The 19,822-nt window shown below is 41.4% G+C and overlaps 2 protein-coding genes across 2 annotated transcripts in view; both read right to left on the bottom strand.

Moving 5' to 3' along the window:
* Positions 1-10,264: 10,264 nt before the first annotated feature.
* The window catches only part of LOC143518344 (neoverrucotoxin subunit beta-like), a 29,933-nt gene continuing 20,375 nt past the window's right edge, over positions 10,265-19,822 (bottom strand). Inside the window, exons 2-4 of the mRNA XM_077010782.1 lie at positions 17,973-18,073; positions 17,450-17,697; positions 10,265-12,529 (exon numbers count right to left, since the gene is read on the bottom strand). Coding sequence (XP_076866897.1) covers positions 11,027-12,529; positions 17,450-17,697; positions 17,973-18,072 — 1,851 coding nt within the window. The 5' untranslated portion in view covers position 18,073 and the 3' untranslated portion in view covers positions 10,265-11,026. The remainder of the gene's footprint in view (positions 12,530-17,449; positions 17,698-17,972; positions 18,074-19,822) is intronic.
* Positions 15,489-17,379, bottom strand: LOC143518377 (uncharacterized). Its single transcript, XM_077010824.1, has one exon. It carries the CDS (start codon positions 17,246-17,248, stop codon positions 16,331-16,333), a length of 918 nt encoding a protein of 305 aa, XP_076866939.1. The 5' UTR covers positions 17,249-17,379; the 3' UTR covers positions 15,489-16,330.

Raw genomic sequence — 19,822 nt, 5'->3', positions numbered from 1 at the left:
GTAAGACTTGGTACCACATTTCACACTGTGTTGCAGCAAAAGAACCAACAAGAACCACAGGAGAGATCAAGACACACCTGGAGGAGACAGGAGAAGCCCCAGGGAAGGAGTTGGTGGTGAGTACCGATCCCAGTGTAGCTTTTTACAGAGAATACATCACAGCCGAGGACTGGTGGGAGGAAGGTGAAGGAGACCTGTTGGAGACTGACTGTGAGGCTATAGCACACTGTGTGAGCGCGGACCTGAACCTGGGAGCTGGAGTGGCTCTGCAGATCAGACAAGCGTTTGGCACTACAGGTATAGCCAAGGTGCCCATAGGCAAGTGTGCCACACAAACCACACAGACACACATTATATTCCATTTAGTGACCAAAAGATACTACAGGGAGAAGCCAGAATTAGGAGATCTGATTTCAAGCATACAACACCTGGCCACATTGTTAATATCATTGAACATTAACACTCTAGCCATACCGAAGCTGGGTTGTGGACTAGACGGATTAGACTGGAGGACTGTGAAACCAATCATTAAAACTTTACTTAAACCAACCGGTACCAAGGTGGTGGTGCATCATCTTCCATCCTAGGATGGAACTGTGGGAAATAAGAGACATGTTGTCGGGACGTGTCGGACGTCCAGATGAGGCTCAGTACCAACAATATGTTAGAGTAGGGAGATTAACTTTGAGAACATGGACTTGGCTATGGGGGGGAACATTTCTAGCCGCGGTGATAATAGGAGCGGTGGTGATATTTAGTGTAGGAAATCAGAAACAACCCAATAACGTGAACGTAACTTTGTGTCGGTGGGACGACAATCACACTGCCTGCAAAGAGGTGAGGCCCGATGAGATCCACAGCCCTAACCCGCTAGTAAACGCGACCAAACCAGAGAAAATAGACTTTAAAGTAAGAAAACCAAGAGGAGCTGGAACCAGGCCAGTAGGACAGTCCAAGGACCGGTGTGTACGGACATACGGAGGTGTGGAATTGAGTTATAGAGATGGTACAGCCTCGAGCTGGACTTTTGACTTATGTGAGGTAGTGGACTGCGGGGGAGCCAATGCCTCATACAGAGGATGTGATTTGTACATATGTTGGACCAATCAAGTTAATGCGGGCTGTCATGGAAGGGGGAGTTTCTATAGTGCAGACTGGTGTCCTGGTTGGGGGTCAGTGATAAAGTACTCGGGGAGATGGAAACCGACATTAGGAGATAAGAAAGGTAACCCTTCCACGACCTCTTTGAGCAAATGGTGGGTCGATGTGTCGTTTCAGCGAGATTATCACGTGTCCCAAAATCCAGTGACTTTTTCTGTCAAATGGAATGGGCAGATATGGGGTAATAACAGACCGTTGTACTTCACCCTGGGGGTGGAACAATCAGGACGTGACATATGGGGAATAATTAAACTCAGCTATTTAGCCAAACCCAAGCCACTCAGCCCAGCAAAACCTGAGGCAAAAATAAAAGAGGTGGAGGATTCAGCAGACAAGTTCACTCTAACCACAGATTTCACTAAATTAATGTCCCAGCAGTTAATAGAATTAGCAACCGGTTACAGCGGCTCGAATTTGTGGTTGTCATGGCTAGAACAAAACAGTAGAGAAAATGGGTTAGAAGGTTGTGTGGCCTGTGCAGCGGCCCGACCCGCATTAATGACCTCACCAGCCCCACTGAATCCTGAAACAGATCCAGTAGGATATCAGTGTATGTTGAATTTAACTAAGGTGAAAAGTATTACGACCTCAAATTGTTCCAGCCTGGACAGTATTTTTCCGTACGTCAAAAATTTGGAAGGAGGTAACGCTCCTTTCGTGCCAGTAAAACTTAAAGGACAGTACCAATGTTTTAACTTGACCGAGAAAGACGCAATCATGAGTGTGGGAGAAATTGAACCAGATTGGTTTAACGCCACAACGAAGGTCCCGGGGATAGGGAGAGTAGCCCGGGCAGGGATCTGGTGGTACTGCGGAGGACACACTCTGTTGGCATTAATACCAGGAAGAGCTAAAGCAATCTGTGCTATGGTTAGACTAATCACACCAATAACAATGATAGGGCTGAGGGAAATCACACCGCAGCCTGCTATAGCCCAAGGGAGAAAGAAGCGTGATGCCTTTGATTTGTCCATAGGGTCACCAACATACATTGACTCCATAGGAGTGCCTCGGGGGGTTCCCAATGAATACAAGCTAGTTGATCAAATAGCTACGGGCTTTGAGAACATTCCAATTATATCAGCCTTGTTTCCAGTAACACCGAACAAGAATGTAGATAGGATCAACTTTGTCCATTACAATGTGCTGAGATTAACCAACCTAACGAGAGACGCAATAGAGGGGCTGAGCGAACAACTGAGAGCTACCTCACTGATGGCCGTGCAAAACAGAATGGCTCTAGATATGCTCCTGGCGGAAAAAGGGGGTGTATGTTTCATGTTTGGCGACAACTGTTGTACCTTCATTCCCAATAACACCGCACCGGACGGGTCGGTGACCAGAGCTCTGGACGGACTGAAGGCTTTATCTAAGGAGATGCAGGAGGCCTCAGGTATCAGTAACCCCATGGAGGAGTGGTTCACGAAGGTGTTTGGGAAATGGAAGGCACTGATTATGTCCTTGTTTATGTCAGTAGCAGTGTTCATTGCAATTGTTGTTATTTGTGGATGTTGTTGTATACCATGTATCAGATCTCTCACCCAAAGGTTGATCACAGCCGCGATTGAGAAGGGGGATGCAAAGAACCCACCACCATACACCATGCCACTGATGGTGGAGGATGATGATGACATATCATCTGAAGAAGACGATTCTGTGTGAAAAACTTGTTGTTTTTGATTAATTATGCTTGCTTTGTAGGTATTGGCAGCGTCAGCGACTGATGAAGAATGAAGACGCACCACACATTAGAGCACAACCAACAGCACATGAAAGCTGATTCACTAGTTTAAAAGTAATATGCATGACACATGGGCACATTAATAGAACGGGTCGAGGTGATCTCCCACCAGGCGGGACCTGGGTCTCAGGGACAACGTCAAGTCACGAGACCGTGGGAGATGAAGGGGGGCATCTCCGAATAGTCTGAAAGGTCTCGGCCCACGACTGGGGAGTGATCCAGAACCCACAAATCACATAAAAGAACACATAGACGTTGTACTAACTGACATAGTCACACTATGAATGTATACACATTTAGGGATTTTTATGATTGTCTTTCTGTTAATAAGTGCACTGGGCTAGATAGATTTTAGTATTAGACTAGAGTTAGACCAATGTTTTGGTCTAAAAGGGGGAATGTTGGAAAAAAGAAAATTAAAGGCTAATAACTTGATGTGTCAATTTAGTGTTTTTCAGGAAGACTGTGGGAAAGCAGGAGTAAGGAGGCCTCAGTGGCCTTGAGGAGAACAGAAGGGGCCTATTCAGTGCAGGATGTGTAGCAAGCAGTTTTTAGATAACCAGGCACACAGGCTGGGAGAAGAGGAGCAGGTGAATTTCCATGGAGAGCAGCCAAGATTGGGGAGTTATCGAAACTTAACAATTCGAAACTTATGGACAGAGAGTATGAAAGAAAGGACATCGCCCAGCACGAGAGGCTTTTCGCTTGGACACTGCTGAGATCCACTTGGGTTAGGTAGATTCCTAGGCAACTAGCACCAGTGCACTGAAGAGTTTGTACCACGTATACTTCTATTATATTGCATTCAATTATATTCTATATAAATCATTTTAAAAGAACTTTTGTTGTCGAGACTTTGCTTGGACCACTCAGTCAAAAACCAGCCGGTTCATCGGGGCGGTGTTGGGGCCCGTCTGGGTCGGAGAAGAAAATTCCCAACAGGCCCCATCCCAATGCGGCGCGGTGATGAGCAGTACAGCAGGCTCACGTCGCTAAATCGCTGGATGTCCAAGTGGTGTTCAGAAAATCAAGTGGGCTTTATTAATAATTGGGAAGAGTTCGAGGGCAAGCCTGGTCTTTTAGGCAGGGACGGTGTCCACCCCACCCGGGATGGCGCTGCCCTGTTATCTTGCAGCATAGCCCATAGCCTGTTAGCTAGTCGGCAGAGTAGCACTAGGAGCTGCTGACTGTCCAGGGTCGCGACCAGGCCGCAGACTAACGGGTTAAACCTGTCTGCGAGCTGCTTAGAGGCGTCACCAAGTTCCCTTAGGATTGAGACTGTGTCTGTGCCCCGGGTTAAACTAAATCATTAGAAAATAGTCCGCCCGAAGTTTTTAACTAATATTCAGACTTCACATCAAATTATTACAACCTATATGACCGATCTGAAAATTGGATTAATCAATATTCGATCGCTCAACTCAAAAGCAGTTTTTGTAAATGAACTTATAACAGACCAGAAAATTGATATTCTTTGTCTAACTGAAACGTGGGTTCAATCTGGTGATTATTTAACTCTAAACGAAGCCACTCCTGTGGGATATAGTTATATACATAGACCTAGACTGTCAGGCAGAGGGGGTGGAATATGTATAATCTATCGTGATTGTTTAGAAATTCATCAGAAATACTTAGATATCTCAAACTCATTTGAGATGCAGTCTATTAATGTAATTAGTCCATCTGAAAATAAAAGTTCATTCTCCCTAACTAATGTATACAGACCACCAGGGCCTTACTCAGATTTCTTAAACGATTTCACCGATTTTGCAGCAAATTTAGCAGTATGTAGTGACAAAATAATAATGGTAGGAGACTTTAACATACACTTTGATAATGCGGAGGATCCACTGACAAGGGCTTTTACTTCTATATTGAACTCTGTCGGCATTAAACAAAACGTAGTAGGACCTACACATTATCGAAATCATACCCTAGATCTAATATTAACGCTGGGTATCGACGTAGATAATATAAACATACTCCCGCAAACCGTAGCAATCTCCGATCATTATTTAGTAAAATTCGATTTTCACCTTAACATAAATACCCGCCCGTCTCCTCGGCAGTGTATAAAGCGCTCAATAAATTCATCAACAGCAACACAGTTTATTGAAACCCTCCCTGACTTAACTGCTTTAGCCCACTCGCCATCCGATCCAGGAGAGTTAGATAGTCTAACCGACTACTTAGAGAATACCTGCAGATCAGCTCTAGATATAGTAGCTCCACTAAAATATAAAAAAGCTAGATCCAAAAAGCTCGCCCCATGGTACACCGACCAAACTAGAAACTTAAAACAAATAGCACGTAAATTAGAGCGGAAATGGCGATCTACTAAATTGGAAGTATTCCACTGTGCCTGGAAGGATAGCATTATTGACTACAAACGGGCACTCACTAAAGCACGCTCAGCATACTTAGCCTCACTGATAGAGAAAAATAAAAACAATCCTAGATTTCTTTTTAATACTATTTCTAAACTTACAAAAAATCAAGCAGGCACAGAACCTCAGATTCCAGTAAACCTCACTAGTAATGTATTTATAGATTTCTTTGATAATAAAATAGAGAATATTAGACAAAATATAAAACCCTTTATTAGCAATACAACTGGTATGTCATCTGGTTTGGTTGATATTGATTTAAATTACATACCGGGAGAAAAACTTGATGCTTTTCATCCACTCCCAAAATCAGAATTAGAGAAAATAATTTCTTCCAAACCATAATTTCTTCCTTAAATTGTACTACCTGCACATTAGACTCAGTTCCCTCAAAGTTATTAAAAGAGGTATTACCAGCTGTAACTGAACCTCTTCTAACTATAGTTAACTCATCCATTACAATAGGTCACATGCCCAAATCATGTAAATTAGCAATTATCAAACCTCTGATCAAGAAACCAAATCTTGATCCGACTGTGCTATCTAATTATAGACCCATTTCAAACACATCATTTATATCTAAGATCATAGAAAAAGCTGTTGCCCAGCAATTATGCCTATATCTGCATAGGAATAACACATTTGAAAAGTTCCAATCTGGTTTTAGGCCCCATCACAGTACTGAAACAGCATTAGTTAAAGTAACAAATGATCTCCTCCTTGCATCAGATCAAGGCTATGTATCACTGTTAGTGCTTCTTGATCTTAGTGCAGCTTTCGACACAATTGATCATAGGATCTTGCTAGAAAGGTTAGAACGCTGGGTTGGAGTCTCAGGCACAGCCCTTTCATGGTTTCAGTCTTACTTAACAAATCGCTATCAGTTTGTAGAGCTCAATAATATTTCATCCAAACGTACAATGGTTAAATATGGGGTCCCGCAAGGCTCCATCTTAGGACCACTATTATTTACATTATATATGCTACCATTGGGCACAGTTATAAACAAACATGGTGTCAACTTTCACTGCTATGCGGATGACACTCAACTTTACATATCAGCCAAACCCGATGACAAACTCAGTTTAGGAAAAATTGAGGCCTGTGTAAGAGATATTAAATGCTGGATGTCTCTAAACTTCCTACAATTAAATGAGGACAAAACAGAAGTTCTCCTTGTGGGCCCTAAGGCCGCAAGACAGAAAATTCCAAATTTAATGCTTAATCTTGCAGACTATCCCATTACACCTGGCACAGTAGCCAAAAACCTAGGCGTCATACTCGACTCCGACCTATCATTTGATAAATATATAGATAATACTACTAGGATAGCTTTTCTACATCTCCGCAACATTGCCAAATTAAGAAATGCATTATCACAGGATGATGCAGAAAAATTGGTGCACGCCTTTGTTAGCTCTAGACTAGACTACTGCAATTCACTACTGTCAGGATGTTCAAATAGGAATCTAAATAAACTTCAAGTAGTTCAAAATGCCGCAGCTAGAGTTCTGACCAGAACTAGAAAATTTCAGCATATTAGACCAGTCCTATCAGCCCTGCATTGGCTCCCAGTTAAATTTCGTATTGATTTTAAAATTCTATTATTAGCATATAAAGCACTACACGGGCTTGCTCCTGAATACCTCCAGGAACTTATTTCCTACTATGAACCCCCACGTCAACTAAGATCACAGGGTGCTGGTCTGTTATTAGTTCCACAAATTAACAAGGTAACAGCAGGGGGAAGAGCCTTTTCTTATAAGGCCCCCCAGCTTTGGAATAATCTTCCTAAATGTGTCCGGGACTCTGACACAGTCACAATCTTTAAATCTAGGTTGAAAACCCACTTATTTAGTCTAGCATTTGATAATTAATATCCCCCTTAGATAAAGGTACAGATCCAGGGGTTCATAGACGAAGGGTTTTATGGTAGACTGGGGTGCTGGTGCTGTCATCCTGTCACTGCTCGTGGTCACTCAAGTTTGTTGACAGTGCAGTGGACGGATGCCATTGTCTCAGAATGCCCCCAAGCCTATGTTACCTTCTGGTTCTGCCTTTTTTTTAGCTAGGCTGTAATAATTTAACTTGGTGCCGGAGTTGCTGCCACACTCCAGAAATGTTTATAATTTTACCTGTCCTGTATATGTCCTCATACAGAGCTAATTTTCCCTGTTTCATTTCTCCACATGGCTGCCCGCCTGCTTGAGGTATAATGAGATGAGGAGAGACAAGCGATCCATCCTGGCCGGCCACCTCCTGCCTAACCGGATGCCTACACCATGATGGACATTATTACATCTTTTTCGGTCTAAATGGACATTATTGCATCTTTTACATTCTGTCTACATTCTGTCTATATTGTTGTTGTTGTCATGGTGACCGGTGTCGGCCAGAGGAGGATGGGCTCCCCCCCTGAGTCTTGGTTCCTCTCAAGGTTTCTTCCTCATGCAAAAACTGGGGAGTTTTTCCTTGCCACTGTCGCCCTTGGCTTGCTCACTGGGGGCTAGGACTCGGCACTTGTAAAGCTGCTTTGTGACAACAACTGTTGTAAAAAGCGCTATATAAATAAAATTTGATTGATTGATTGATTGACTTCTGTTACCACAAAGGGGGTGGTTCTTATGCCCATTATCTACCAGAGCCTGCTGAAAGGACTGAAAGTGAGCACTACAGCAGTGCATTAGAAGCCACTCCCAAATGTCCAGTGTTAGGGGTTAAAGGTCCATCTCCTCTGATTAAACTTGACAAGTTTCAGATGATCAATGAATTTGTGCCTGAATATCAACACAGTGTCTGTTTAGGTGTAACAAAACAGCTTGCTGGTCTTTGGTTTGATTCTTGTCACCATGAAAATCAATGGTACATTGGTACCAAAAGAAAATTGATAGACAAGGAGCTGCTAGCAATTCAGCCTCCAGTGGAGATTACTAGAACTCCTAGGTCAGTGGAGGAACATAAATACTGGAAAGCTTCTGAATGGAGAGCATTTCTCATATTTTATGCATTGCCAACAATGAAGGGTATTCTACCAAGAAAATTCTGGAACCATCTTGACAAAGTCAAGCAGTGTGATATAGACCTTGCAGAAAAGGCACTGAGGAAGTTTGTAATTGAGTTCCAGAAGCTTTATGGAACAAAAAATGTGACCTTTATTGTACATTTGTTAATGCATCTAACTCAAAGCGTTCGAAACTGGGGTCCTCTTTAGGCAACCTCAACCTTTTCCTTTGAATCATTTAATGGCGTACTTTTGAAGTTCTTTAATGGAACGACTCATGTTCCTTTACAGATTGTTAAGCGATTCATGCGGTGGAGGAGTATCCCAAAAAGAGCTAAAACATGCATGTCCAATGGTAACGACAATATTCAGCAGTTATTCTGTGAAATACAGAGTAGCAAAAAAGCCAGAGAGCCAGCTAGGTCAAAACATTTAAATGGAGACGTTCGGGTATTTGGTAAGCCTTCAGCACAAGCTAGTATCTCTGTTATAGACAGAATTGCAGTGGAACACTTAGTAGGTTTGAAGATCAGTCCTAGGTGGCACTACAGTCGCTTTATTGTGAACGATGTGCTATTTCCTTCAGCTGGAAAAAAGATGGTGAAAAGGAATAACTCAGTAGTGAGGTTAGATAATGGAATGATTTGTGCTATTAAGGGTCTTATAACATTCAAAGTAGAATGTATTCATGGCAGTTCAGCTGATTGTGACTGTAGACAGGAATGCTGTGTGGTGGTAAAGGAGCTTACGAAATTACCTCGGACACTGTGTAGAAATTCTGAGCTTCAAATCTCATCAACTTTTGTTTATGAAGTTGAGGAGTCTGATAATGTAATCGCTGTCTACCCGAAAACATTAAGGAATAAATGTATTGTGGTCTCGGTTAGAGAAAACACATTCATAATTCCTCTGCCTAATCCATTCGAAAGAGATTAGAACAGTCAAGGAACTGCATTTGCACAAATGTAGTATTTAACAACATGCAGGTATGCCTAGGCTTAGGCACTGAAATCAGTACTTTTATTGTATTTTCTGAAGTATTTGTCTTTGTAAAGAATATTGAAAAATTCCAGATTTTATGTAAACTAAGTCCGCATAGCTTAGTCAATAAGCATTTTTCTTGAGGACTGATTGTCTGAATAACTTAGAATGGGTTAGCATAACATTATTTTGTAATTGTTATAAAGTCTGCTGCAGTCAATAAAATACAGCAACTACTAGTATCTCAATCTTTTTTCTTGCTCTCAGCTCTAGTTGTGCTTGAGTATATCTTATAAATGTGTTCAATTTCTTTAAACTTATTGCATGACCTGTAGCACCACTATAACTGTGGTGTTATAAATTGTTGGTGACTTTGAAAGCAAATGTATATGCACTATATGTCCAAGGGGTTTTTGGGCACACCTTGTATTGAACATATGGCTGACACTTGTTCAGATTCACATAAAAAGCTTATATAGTAGAAATTTACTTCCATTGGAATATGAATAGGAATAGTTGTCATAATACTTTTGACCTTACAGTGTACTTTTGAGTTTTCAATTTTATTTTTATATTAATGTATATGTATTTGTGTTGTATTAAAAATGAGTTCACACATATGCTTTCACATTTCTGTCTGTTTTCAATCATTTGTTATAAATTGCATTTTGTTAAAGATGTTAAATTCTATTATCACAACGTTTGTCATGGAATATTCATTTGAAATTGTAAATACCCATAGATACTTTCACTGAAGTACAGCACAATAAGTTCTATTGCAAAAATATAGGCTCATAGGACACATTTAGTAAAAGGATAGGTTTATCATAAAAAAGCACAGTTTAATACTAAGTATATTTTTATTAAGTACATAGCCAGTACAAAAGTAGCACAGCCAAATAAAGTATACTTTTTCAAAGTATACTGAAAGACTGATTAAGTAGGTAAAATTGTAAGTATAAGAAGAAAAAGTATACTTTAATTATTCCGCATATAGTTCAAGTATACTATTATTGTATTTAAATATACGACTTTTTCTTTATCAGCAATTAACTCACATACAGACCAGACCAGACCAGACCAAATAAACCCTAACCAACAGAGCACTACAGGATTACATCTGGAGAGAAGGAGACACTTGAGACATGGGAGACCCCAACGTAGGAGTAAGAGCTGTTACCATGGCACCAGCCAGGCCTTGTGTTTTAACTCTGAATCCCAACACAGAGCAGATGGCTATAGGAGAACCTCAGTTAAGTCACAGCAGGTCCAGGACACATATACTCTCAGCAGACATGTCTTCAGCTTCCACTCGCTTATGCCATTACTCTCTCTTTCATTTTTTTGTCTTCTCTCTCCTGATGTTCCCCTGGTTGTGTTTCAGGTTTACATTTACAACATTGGTCTTGTTTTTCTACCTTAGCTTCTGCTCCAGCATGGTGAAGAATGTTCATGGTATCATTGGAAACTTTCTACTGACTCCAGCTTGGCCACTTCATTTGTGGTCTGTTCTTCTCTCTCTTACTTGGTCTTCTCCTGCTCATTGTTCTTCACACCTTCTGTACCTCCTCCTGGATGATCCTGATGTTGAGTTTTCTATTCATGTGTAAAATGTTATGTGCATTTTATTCAGTTGACATATAAAGCAACATGCCGCATGATGGAACAGCCCCTGGATTCTGAAACAAGCAATAAAGTGATATTTTTCTGTGTAGAATAAACTAAAGAGGGAATGTTTGTTTTCTGTCATACCCTTTAAATGACTTTCTGTGTATTTCTGAGTAGATCCTTGTCTATGACTCTCAGACAGATCACATCACTTTCAATTGTGTAGCTCAACTTGCCCACTGCTACACATTTTATCTCATAAATTGTGCTGTAGTCCAGATCAGTCAGAGTAACACTATCTTGGTTTTTCTCCAAATGCTTAACATTCCAGTGATTCTGCTGTTGAGTCTTGTACAGTAGTCTGGTCTCCACTGTGAGAGGACACGAGGGACCCAACTTTATTGTCACATTGTTATCCGTCATGTGATCCACAACTGGACAATCTGGTTTTGATGGAGGATGAAAACACACTGGTTCATCTGATCCATTTTCATAGAGCAGAATGAATGAACCTGTATGATTATCCACTGGTTTTGAAATGACAGTAAATATTGTTTTTTGATTACTCTGATCACACTCGTGTTTTTTCTTTAACACTTTAAACACACACAAGTTATTCTTCATGATCTTTGTAATGTCTGATGACAGCCATGATTTCTGTTTGGGACCAGGTTGAGATGGGTTATCGATTTCCTTCTTTGCTGTGGGTCTTAAGTATTTCTCTTGTTTGGTTAAGAGAATGTCTGCTTCCTGCAGAGATGTGAAAGTGTAACAAACTAAATTCTCTACTTCCAGATCCATTAGTAGACTGTCTATATCACCATCAATATATTCTTCATTCAGTTGATTAAGTAGAGCTTTAATTGTTGTAGATTCGTTTTCTTTGTCTTTTATCCACTGCTGAAGATCCCTGATATTAAAAGGAGACTCTTCATAACCACGCAGAAGATCTGTCACAGCACTAATATCTGTTTTACCTCCACGGACATTTGGCAGCAACAGTCCAAGTTTTGTCATGAAATCCACTTTGTAATTACAGCAGTACTTCTTAAAGTCCAGCACTTTGTCTTCAAATGCTTTGAATGATTTTGCTACTGTATCTTGCAGCAGGTCATCACATTTCATTTCTATGGCATTTGAAGTCTCAATTACTGACTCCACAGCCCTGATGATCTCTGTGCTGATGTTTCGCTCAAGTCTGGATGCTCTTGAGTCTAGTTTGACTAGAGGGTAAAGCCATACTTTGAGTGGTACAGCATGTTCTCCATTCACTCCAAGCATGTTGGGAAGATCTGTGTAAACCTTCATGGCATCTTCAAATGTGTTTGGGTTAGAGGGCAACTTGAAATCACCATAAAATGTACAATTAAATTTTTCAAATGCTGCCATTTCATTTTGAGCCATGGCTAATGTTCCCTGTGATCCTACAGAAACACCTTTCAGTTTAGCAACTGCAAGGTCTACTTCTCTGTTTACATCTTTTTTCTTCTCATCTGCAGAAACTTGTCTATCAAACACAAAGTAGGCATTAGCTCCATATAGCACCACATGTGTTGCTATATTATTTACAAAGACATCAGGATGAGCCACACTTCCCAAATGATCCATTGTCAACTGTGTAAACTTGGTGTTTGAACCATAGTGCAGTGTCAAGTCAAGTCAAAGTTTATTTGTATAGCGCTTTTAACAACTCAAGTTGTCGCAAAGCAGCTTTACAGGATTTACAAGGTTAACAATACTATGGGTCCAGAACCCTAATGAGCAAGCCAAAGGCGACAGTGGCGAGGAAAAACTCCCTATGATGGTGGGGAATAGGAAGAAACCTCGGGAGAACCAAGACTCAAAAGGGAACCCATCCTCCATTGGGCGGCCCGTTAACACACAAATACACAAGTCACACATAATTCACACAATCAGACTAGGTAAAAGGTAGAATTGAAAGTTCTGGGTTTTGATATTGTCACTGTAAATGTCTGTTGATGAATGCCAGGCTTTCATTCCGTGTCGGAGCAGTGATGCTGGTATTGTAGGCTCCGACTGCAGTGTTACTCCCCAGGTGAACCCCGGTATCAGCACATCCACCGGCAGCCAGACCATCCCCCAGGTGCCTGCAGGTGCCTGTATCCAATCGTCTTGGGTAGAGCCATGCAAGAAGATAGATAATACAGACTGAGTGGACGTGAATTTAAACCACCGTTGATTTAAATGTACGTAGCTCACGTAAAGTGATCAGCATGTGGCTCCGGCAGACTAATCTATAGCAGCATAACTAAAGGGAGAGGTTCAGAGGTGACCACAGTCATGAGGGCTCACTGAGACATTGCTTTCCAGTCAAGTCATAGTCACAAAATAGAGTGATGCCAAGACACAGCTGGATGACAGCATCAACATCTCAGATCACCAGAAATCTCAACGTCTGGGGGCCCCCAAGCCCCTACACCTTACAAGGGGAATTTTAGCTGAAGGCTTGACTAAACAGGTGAGTCTTAAGTCTAGATTTAAAGATTGGAACTGTGTCAGAGTCTCGGATTGGAGCTGGAAGGCTATTCCATAATTGAGGGGCTTTAAAAGAGAAAGCTCTGCCTCCGGCTGTAGTTTTACTAATTTTTAGAACTACGAGAAATCCAGCATTTTGGGAGCGCAAAGGGCGAGATGGGTTGTAATAATCAATGAGTTCACTCAGATATTGTGGGGCAAGACCATTTAACGCCTTATAGGTTAACAGGAGAACTTTAAATTCAATGCGATATTTAATTGGCAGCCAGTGTAGTGCGGCGAGAGTGGGACTAATATGATCGAATTTCCTAGCCTTGGTTAGGACTCTAGCTGCGGCATTTTGTACAAGTTGTAGCTTCTTTATGGACTGTTTAGAGCATCCAATTAGAAGACTATTACAGTAGTCCAATCTCGACGAGACAAAAGCATGAACTAGCTTCTCTGCATCAGCTAATGAAAGTAAGTGTCTCAGCTTGGCAATATTACGTAAATGGAAAAAGGCAGCCTTAGTGACATTGCATACATGTGTGTCAAATGAAAGATCAGAATCAATAGTGACACCTAAACTTTTTGCAGTAGATTTTGGTGTTACTGAAAAACCATCTAGGGTAAGGGGAATATCAGCCCAATTGCTTCTAACAGCTTTAGGCCCAAGAATCAGTACCTCAGTCTTGTCAGAATTTAGTTTACGAAAATTAGACGCCATCCAGTTTTTAATATCCTGGACGCAGTTCTCAATCTTGAGAGTTGTGGTGGTATCATCTGGATTAGAAGATATATACAACTGAGTATCATCTGCGTAGCAATGGAAGCTAATACCATGCCTACGAATGATAGTGCCCAGTGGTAGCATATATAATGAGAATAATATGGGGCCCAGTACAGATCCTTGTGGGACACCATACTTTACTTTAGAATGCTCAGAGCATTCGTTATTTACTAGCACAAATTGGTAACGATCTGTCAGGTAGGACCTGAACCAGGAGAGTGCTTGACCTCTTATGCCAATGAGTGTCTCCAGTCTATTAAGTAGAATATTATGATCAATGGTGTCAAAAGCAGCACTGAGGTCTAGCAGTATGAGAAATGAAATGTGTCCTTTATCAGAGGATATTAAGAGATCATTCAGTACTTTAGTTAGTGCTGTTTCAGTGCTGTGATGAGCTCTAAATCCAGACTGAAATAACTCTAAGACATGTTCTGTCTGTAAGAAGGAAGAGAGTTGTGAAGAAACTACTTTCTCTAAAATTTTGGATATGAATGACAGATTAGAAATTGGCCTATAGTTGGACAGTTCTTGGGGGTTAAGACCAGGTTTTTTAATTAGCGGCTTGATGACTGCAAGTTTAAATGAACTGGGAACGTAGCCCAGGCTCAGAGAATAATTTATTATAGTAAGCAACGGTTCTACATTGCTGTGCAGTAATTCTTTAAGTAGATGGGTTGGTACAGCATCTAGTATGCATGTGGAGGGTTTAGCAGATTTCACCAGTGAAATAAGCTCCTCACGACCAATTGGGGAGAAGGACTCGAACAGGGCATCAGAGCTGACCAGACAGCTGTCAAGGTGCATTGGCATGTTGACAGGCTCTGAGATAGCACTACTAATGTTTTCCCTAATTTTATCAATCTTATCATTAAAGAATTTCATAAAATTGTTACTGCTACACTCTAGTGGAATAAGAGAATTGTTTTGTTCATGACTCCTCGTAAGGCTGGAAACAGTTTTAAAAAGGAGTCCTGAATTGTTTTTATGTTTTTCTATTAAGGCCGATAAGTATAAGGACTTTGCCATATGGAGGGCATGCTTATATTCAATAAGGCTGCTTTTCCATGATAGTCTATACACTTCTAACTTCATATTTTGCCATTTACGTTCCAGGATCCGCGCGGCTCGTTTGAGGCTACGCGTGTGCTCATTGTACCATGGCGCTATTCTTCTCTCCGTGGCTCTCTTATATCGTAGTGGTGCAACTTTGTCTAAAGCTGTACGAAGGGAAGTCTCGACGTGCTCGGTGAAATGCTCTAGGTGCTGGGTGTTATAGCTCGTTTAATTTGATAGCGAGGTGGCCGATGAACACAGTCAGTTAAACACAACTCGTATGTTATGAGGCTGTGGTCAGAAACAGCCTCACTCTGAGGAAGAATTGCTAAACTGGATATGTCAATACCAAATGACAAGACCAAGTCTAAAGTATGACTACAGTTATGCGTAGGACCCACCACATTCTGAGTGATACCCATTGAATCAAGAATTGCTTGAAAATGAATGCTAAAAGAGTCACACCGATTTTCAAAATGGATATTAAAATCACCCACTATAATCACCTTATCGGCTGATAGCACTACATGAGACAGGAAGTCTGAAAACTCCTGCAAGAACTCAGAGTATGAACCAGGGGGGCGGTAAATAGTAATTAACATAAACGACTGTGACACTTTGTTGCTTGTTAAATTTGAAACATTTGATACAGTGAGGATGAGGTGTTCGAAAGAATTAAACTTGAAGCCAAATTTTTGAGAAATGCCTATATCAGAGTCATATATTGTGGCGACCCCACCTCCTCGACCATTTGGACGGGGGTTATGGACATATCTATAGCCAGAGGGAGAAGCTTCATTTAGGGCCATATAGTCGTCTGGTCGGGTCCAGGTTTCCGTCAAGCAAAGCATGCATAGATCATGATCGGTAATCATTTCATTAACAAGCAATGCTTTAGATGACAGGGATCTAATATTTAGTAGTCCTAGTTTCAGATTTAAACTGCTCTCTGAGGGAGCATAGTTGAATTTAACATTGATTAAATTTTGTCTACTAACTTTACGAGAATTATTTTTTGGTACTCGAGGAACAGACACAGTTTCAATCTGGTGTGACCTAGGTGACGTCTCTTTGCAGCTCGCAGACAGTCGGATTAGCCTGTTTGTCTGCTGCCTGGCCTCGGTTCTGGTTTGTCAATCCCCATTAACTACACCTACACTACCACTATTAAGCCTAGCAGATATGCTATGAGAAATGAGAGCAGCACCCTCCCAAGAGGGGTGAATGCCGTCTCGCTTCAAAAGGCCAGGCCTGCCCTCAAAACGTGTCCAATTATCTATATAGCCCACTTTGTTATCTGAGCACCATTTAGACATCCAGCGGTGTAACGCCCATAACCTGCTGTAGGTTTCAGCGCCACGCCGAACTGGAATGGGACCAGAGCATATTACGGCATCTGACATCGTCCCCGCTAACTCACACACCTCTTTAACATTATCCTTGGTGATCTCAGACTGTCTCAATCCCACATCATTGGTGCCGACGTGTATAACTATCTTAGAATATTTACGTTTAGCCAGCACCTTTAAATTAGCCCTGATGTCAGGCGCTCTAGCCCCCGGGATACACTTGACTATGGCCGCTGGTGTCTCTAAACTAGTCGCTACGTTCACGTGTCTGAGCTGTGAATCTCCTATCACCAGAGCTCTTTTAACAGGTCGCTCAGTCGGTGTATTACTGAGTGGGGCAAACCTGTTTGACACGGGAACCTGAGAAGGACGGTGCTCAGCCCTACGGTTATGCCGCCGAGACGTCACCCATTCGCCCCGCTGCGAGGGCTCTAATGCCGGAGCTGAGGGCTCGCTAGCTACAGCTGTGCAACCCGGGCCTGCTACGCTAGCTGCGCTAGCCGCTACGCTAGCTGCGCTAGCTGCTACAAACTTTCTAGGACTTTCTAAAGCCCGGATGCGTTCCTCTAAAAGCGAAATCTTCTCCGTCATACTAATAACTAACCTACACTTCACACAAATATAATTATTATTATCACTACTGACGGAAGAAGAGTAGCTATACATGCCACACTCAACACAAGCAACAAGGGACTCAGACATGATGAAATACTTAGCTTCGGTTAAGATGTCGAAATGTCGAAGATGTTTCCAGTCGAAGAGAGTAGTCAACTGTCTTGATAGTGGAAGCACTACCTGTAATAGTTGTCTAGGGAGGCAAAAAGTAAAGATTAGTACGTAAACAGATTATCACACTTTAGAGAAACAATCAAAATTCGCTCCGCAACAGCGTCGGCAGGAAGCAGCGTCGGCAGGAAGCAGCTGTGTCAATCTCTCTTGTCTAAAAGATTTCTTTGTATCCGCGAAATACTTGGATGCTCCATTTAAATTAACTAATCCACCCAAAATACTCAATTTAAGATTACCATCAACCTTTAGATTGTAAAATTTTTCATCAATGGAGTCCTCTGTTGAGACTTTGAATTCGGTATTATGCTGAGGACAAACATCTGTGTTGTGCTTCAATTGTTCATGTTTCCAAAGTGTGATTCCTGTGAGCAATCAGAAAGATTACATATGGGACTTATTGTAGTTATCTTTTCAAACATGCTGTAAGAATACTAGACTCATGCATATAGACTTGAACTGTATAAAAAGATCTTCAAAAGACATTATGTGAATGTACCTGTTGCCTCACTATAAAACATTGCAATCTGTTTAGGGGGTGGGAGTATGTACTGTGGAGTGTGTACTGTGGAGTGTGCACTGTGGAGTATGCACTGTGTATCTTGTATGCTTGCGTGTATTTGGTGTTATTGGGTAATACCTGGTACTAGTGCATCCTTTCGGATGTCATAGAGCATTCCCAGCTGGAAGGGTCTCCCCAGGGTTGCAATTTCTAACATATCCTCTCCTGTAGCGGCCATCCTTAAACCAGAGCACCATGGGACACAACAAATATGATTAGACACCTATTTTATGTTGTTGGCTTTAATGGTACACTTCTAATTCAGCAAAGCTAAAAAGAAATGGATTTGGTGCAAGAACCTAATTTTCTTTCCTAAACCTGTGACGCGCGGGCAGGGCGAAGGATGAGAAACTGGAATCCTTGCTTTCTGTTGGTCACTTTAATTATTAACAGATATTGCGCAATAGCGCACGAGTAACACTGAAACATTCACACAGAAACGTGTAGACTCTAGACAACGACAAGCACAGGACACTGCGCGAACGCACATTAAATAGACAAACCACATTAGCCACACGTGATTACGAGACGATTCACAGGTGAGACAGATTATCACACGACATAAGTTTTTTGTTAAAACTATAGAAGTAAAGCATTGGTGTGTTAAAGAGATAATGCGCTTCACATAAAAATATGAAATAATATAAAATGTGCTTTTCAAAAAAAAATATTGAGAGAAAAATTAAGCAGCAACAGGCAAATAATGACCAGCATCCGGTGCCTCAGATTTATATTCCAAAATGCCCTATCTTAATCTTTCTTCATTTGAATTTCATTTTGTAACTGCAGTTTATTACACGTAACTATTTTGTGGTCTACCAACACCCTAGGTCTAAAGGTAACTAGGTCTAAAGGTAGGTCTAAAGGTAAGTTCATAGTTAGACAAGCTATCATTAAAATATATTTTATTGCTATTGTAGTGAAGATAGCGAAGGCCACTTCACTATTATGCACAGAGATGACATCTCTTTCTCAGCGTGTGAGAGACTGACTCATCTAATCCCTTTAATTGAAGGTAAAGAAGGTTTTCTACCATCACCCATGCCCTGAGAAACTCAGAACTCACAATGGTCTTCTTCTTCAAAGCTTAGAATCCTTAGCTTAGAAAGGCAATAAAAGGGTTCTGGTCATGGTCACCCTTCCTCTGAAGGACACAAAGCTCACAACTCAGGAAGGACCTAATCTCAAACTCTAAATTCCAGCCTTATCTGATTCCCCAAGGCTTCAACTCAATTCAATTTAGCATCCCTTGGAAGTCCGTTGTTAAGACTCATAACTGAGGATGCAAATATTTCAGAGGTCTTTATAACTTCAAATCTAAAATGTAACATGGAATCAAAATCCAATCTACAGGAACGAACTATGCGAGGTCAATCTAAACACACCAAACTCGACAGCCTTCCAACCAAGGGAAGGGTAATTATTCTTGAAACCAGTGTTCATTTTTACCAGCCCTTAAGGACCCTGGACAAAGGATCAATGCAAAAGTTAAACCATGTGCCTATGAGATTTGAACATTATGTGATCTGTGGTTGATATAAACACACAACGTATGATCTCTCATGTATTCAGTATTAACACTAGAAGCGCCGCGCCTCATTTACATACTTATACCTAGAAGCGCGGAGGGCCGGTCATCTGACCGATTTCACCACCTCCTACTAGCGCCGTGTTGTTTTCACCTACTTAAAGCGCGCCTCAGGCGGTCAAAAGACCGCTGAGTCTTTACACAGGGGAGCTGGTACTGACACATAATTAACGCTAGATGGCGTTTTGCACAAAAGGAAGAATGAGCCGCCCAAACAAAATATTCGTAATGGTGACATTTGCACGTAACGTCAATATGTTAACAAATTAATGTGACTAAACCTTTTAGAATCAGTGCCTTGTGACCTTGTTCTCAGTAGCTTTCCCATTGTCAGTTTTGT

The sequence above is a fragment of the Brachyhypopomus gauderio genome, chromosome 7 (genome assembly GCF_052324685.1).
Source record: "Brachyhypopomus gauderio isolate BG-103 chromosome 7, BGAUD_0.2, whole genome shotgun sequence".
NCBI lineage: Eukaryota > Metazoa > Chordata > Actinopteri > Gymnotiformes > Hypopomidae > Brachyhypopomus > Brachyhypopomus gauderio.
This window is presented reverse-complemented; position numbering and strand designations above follow the sequence as displayed.

What these genes read in the sequence shown, in the direction of transcription:
- LOC143518377 (XM_077010824.1), bottom strand. Translation starts at nt 17,248, where the DNA reads ATGTCTGAGTCCCTTGTTGCTTGTGTTGAGTGTGGCATGTATAGCTAC.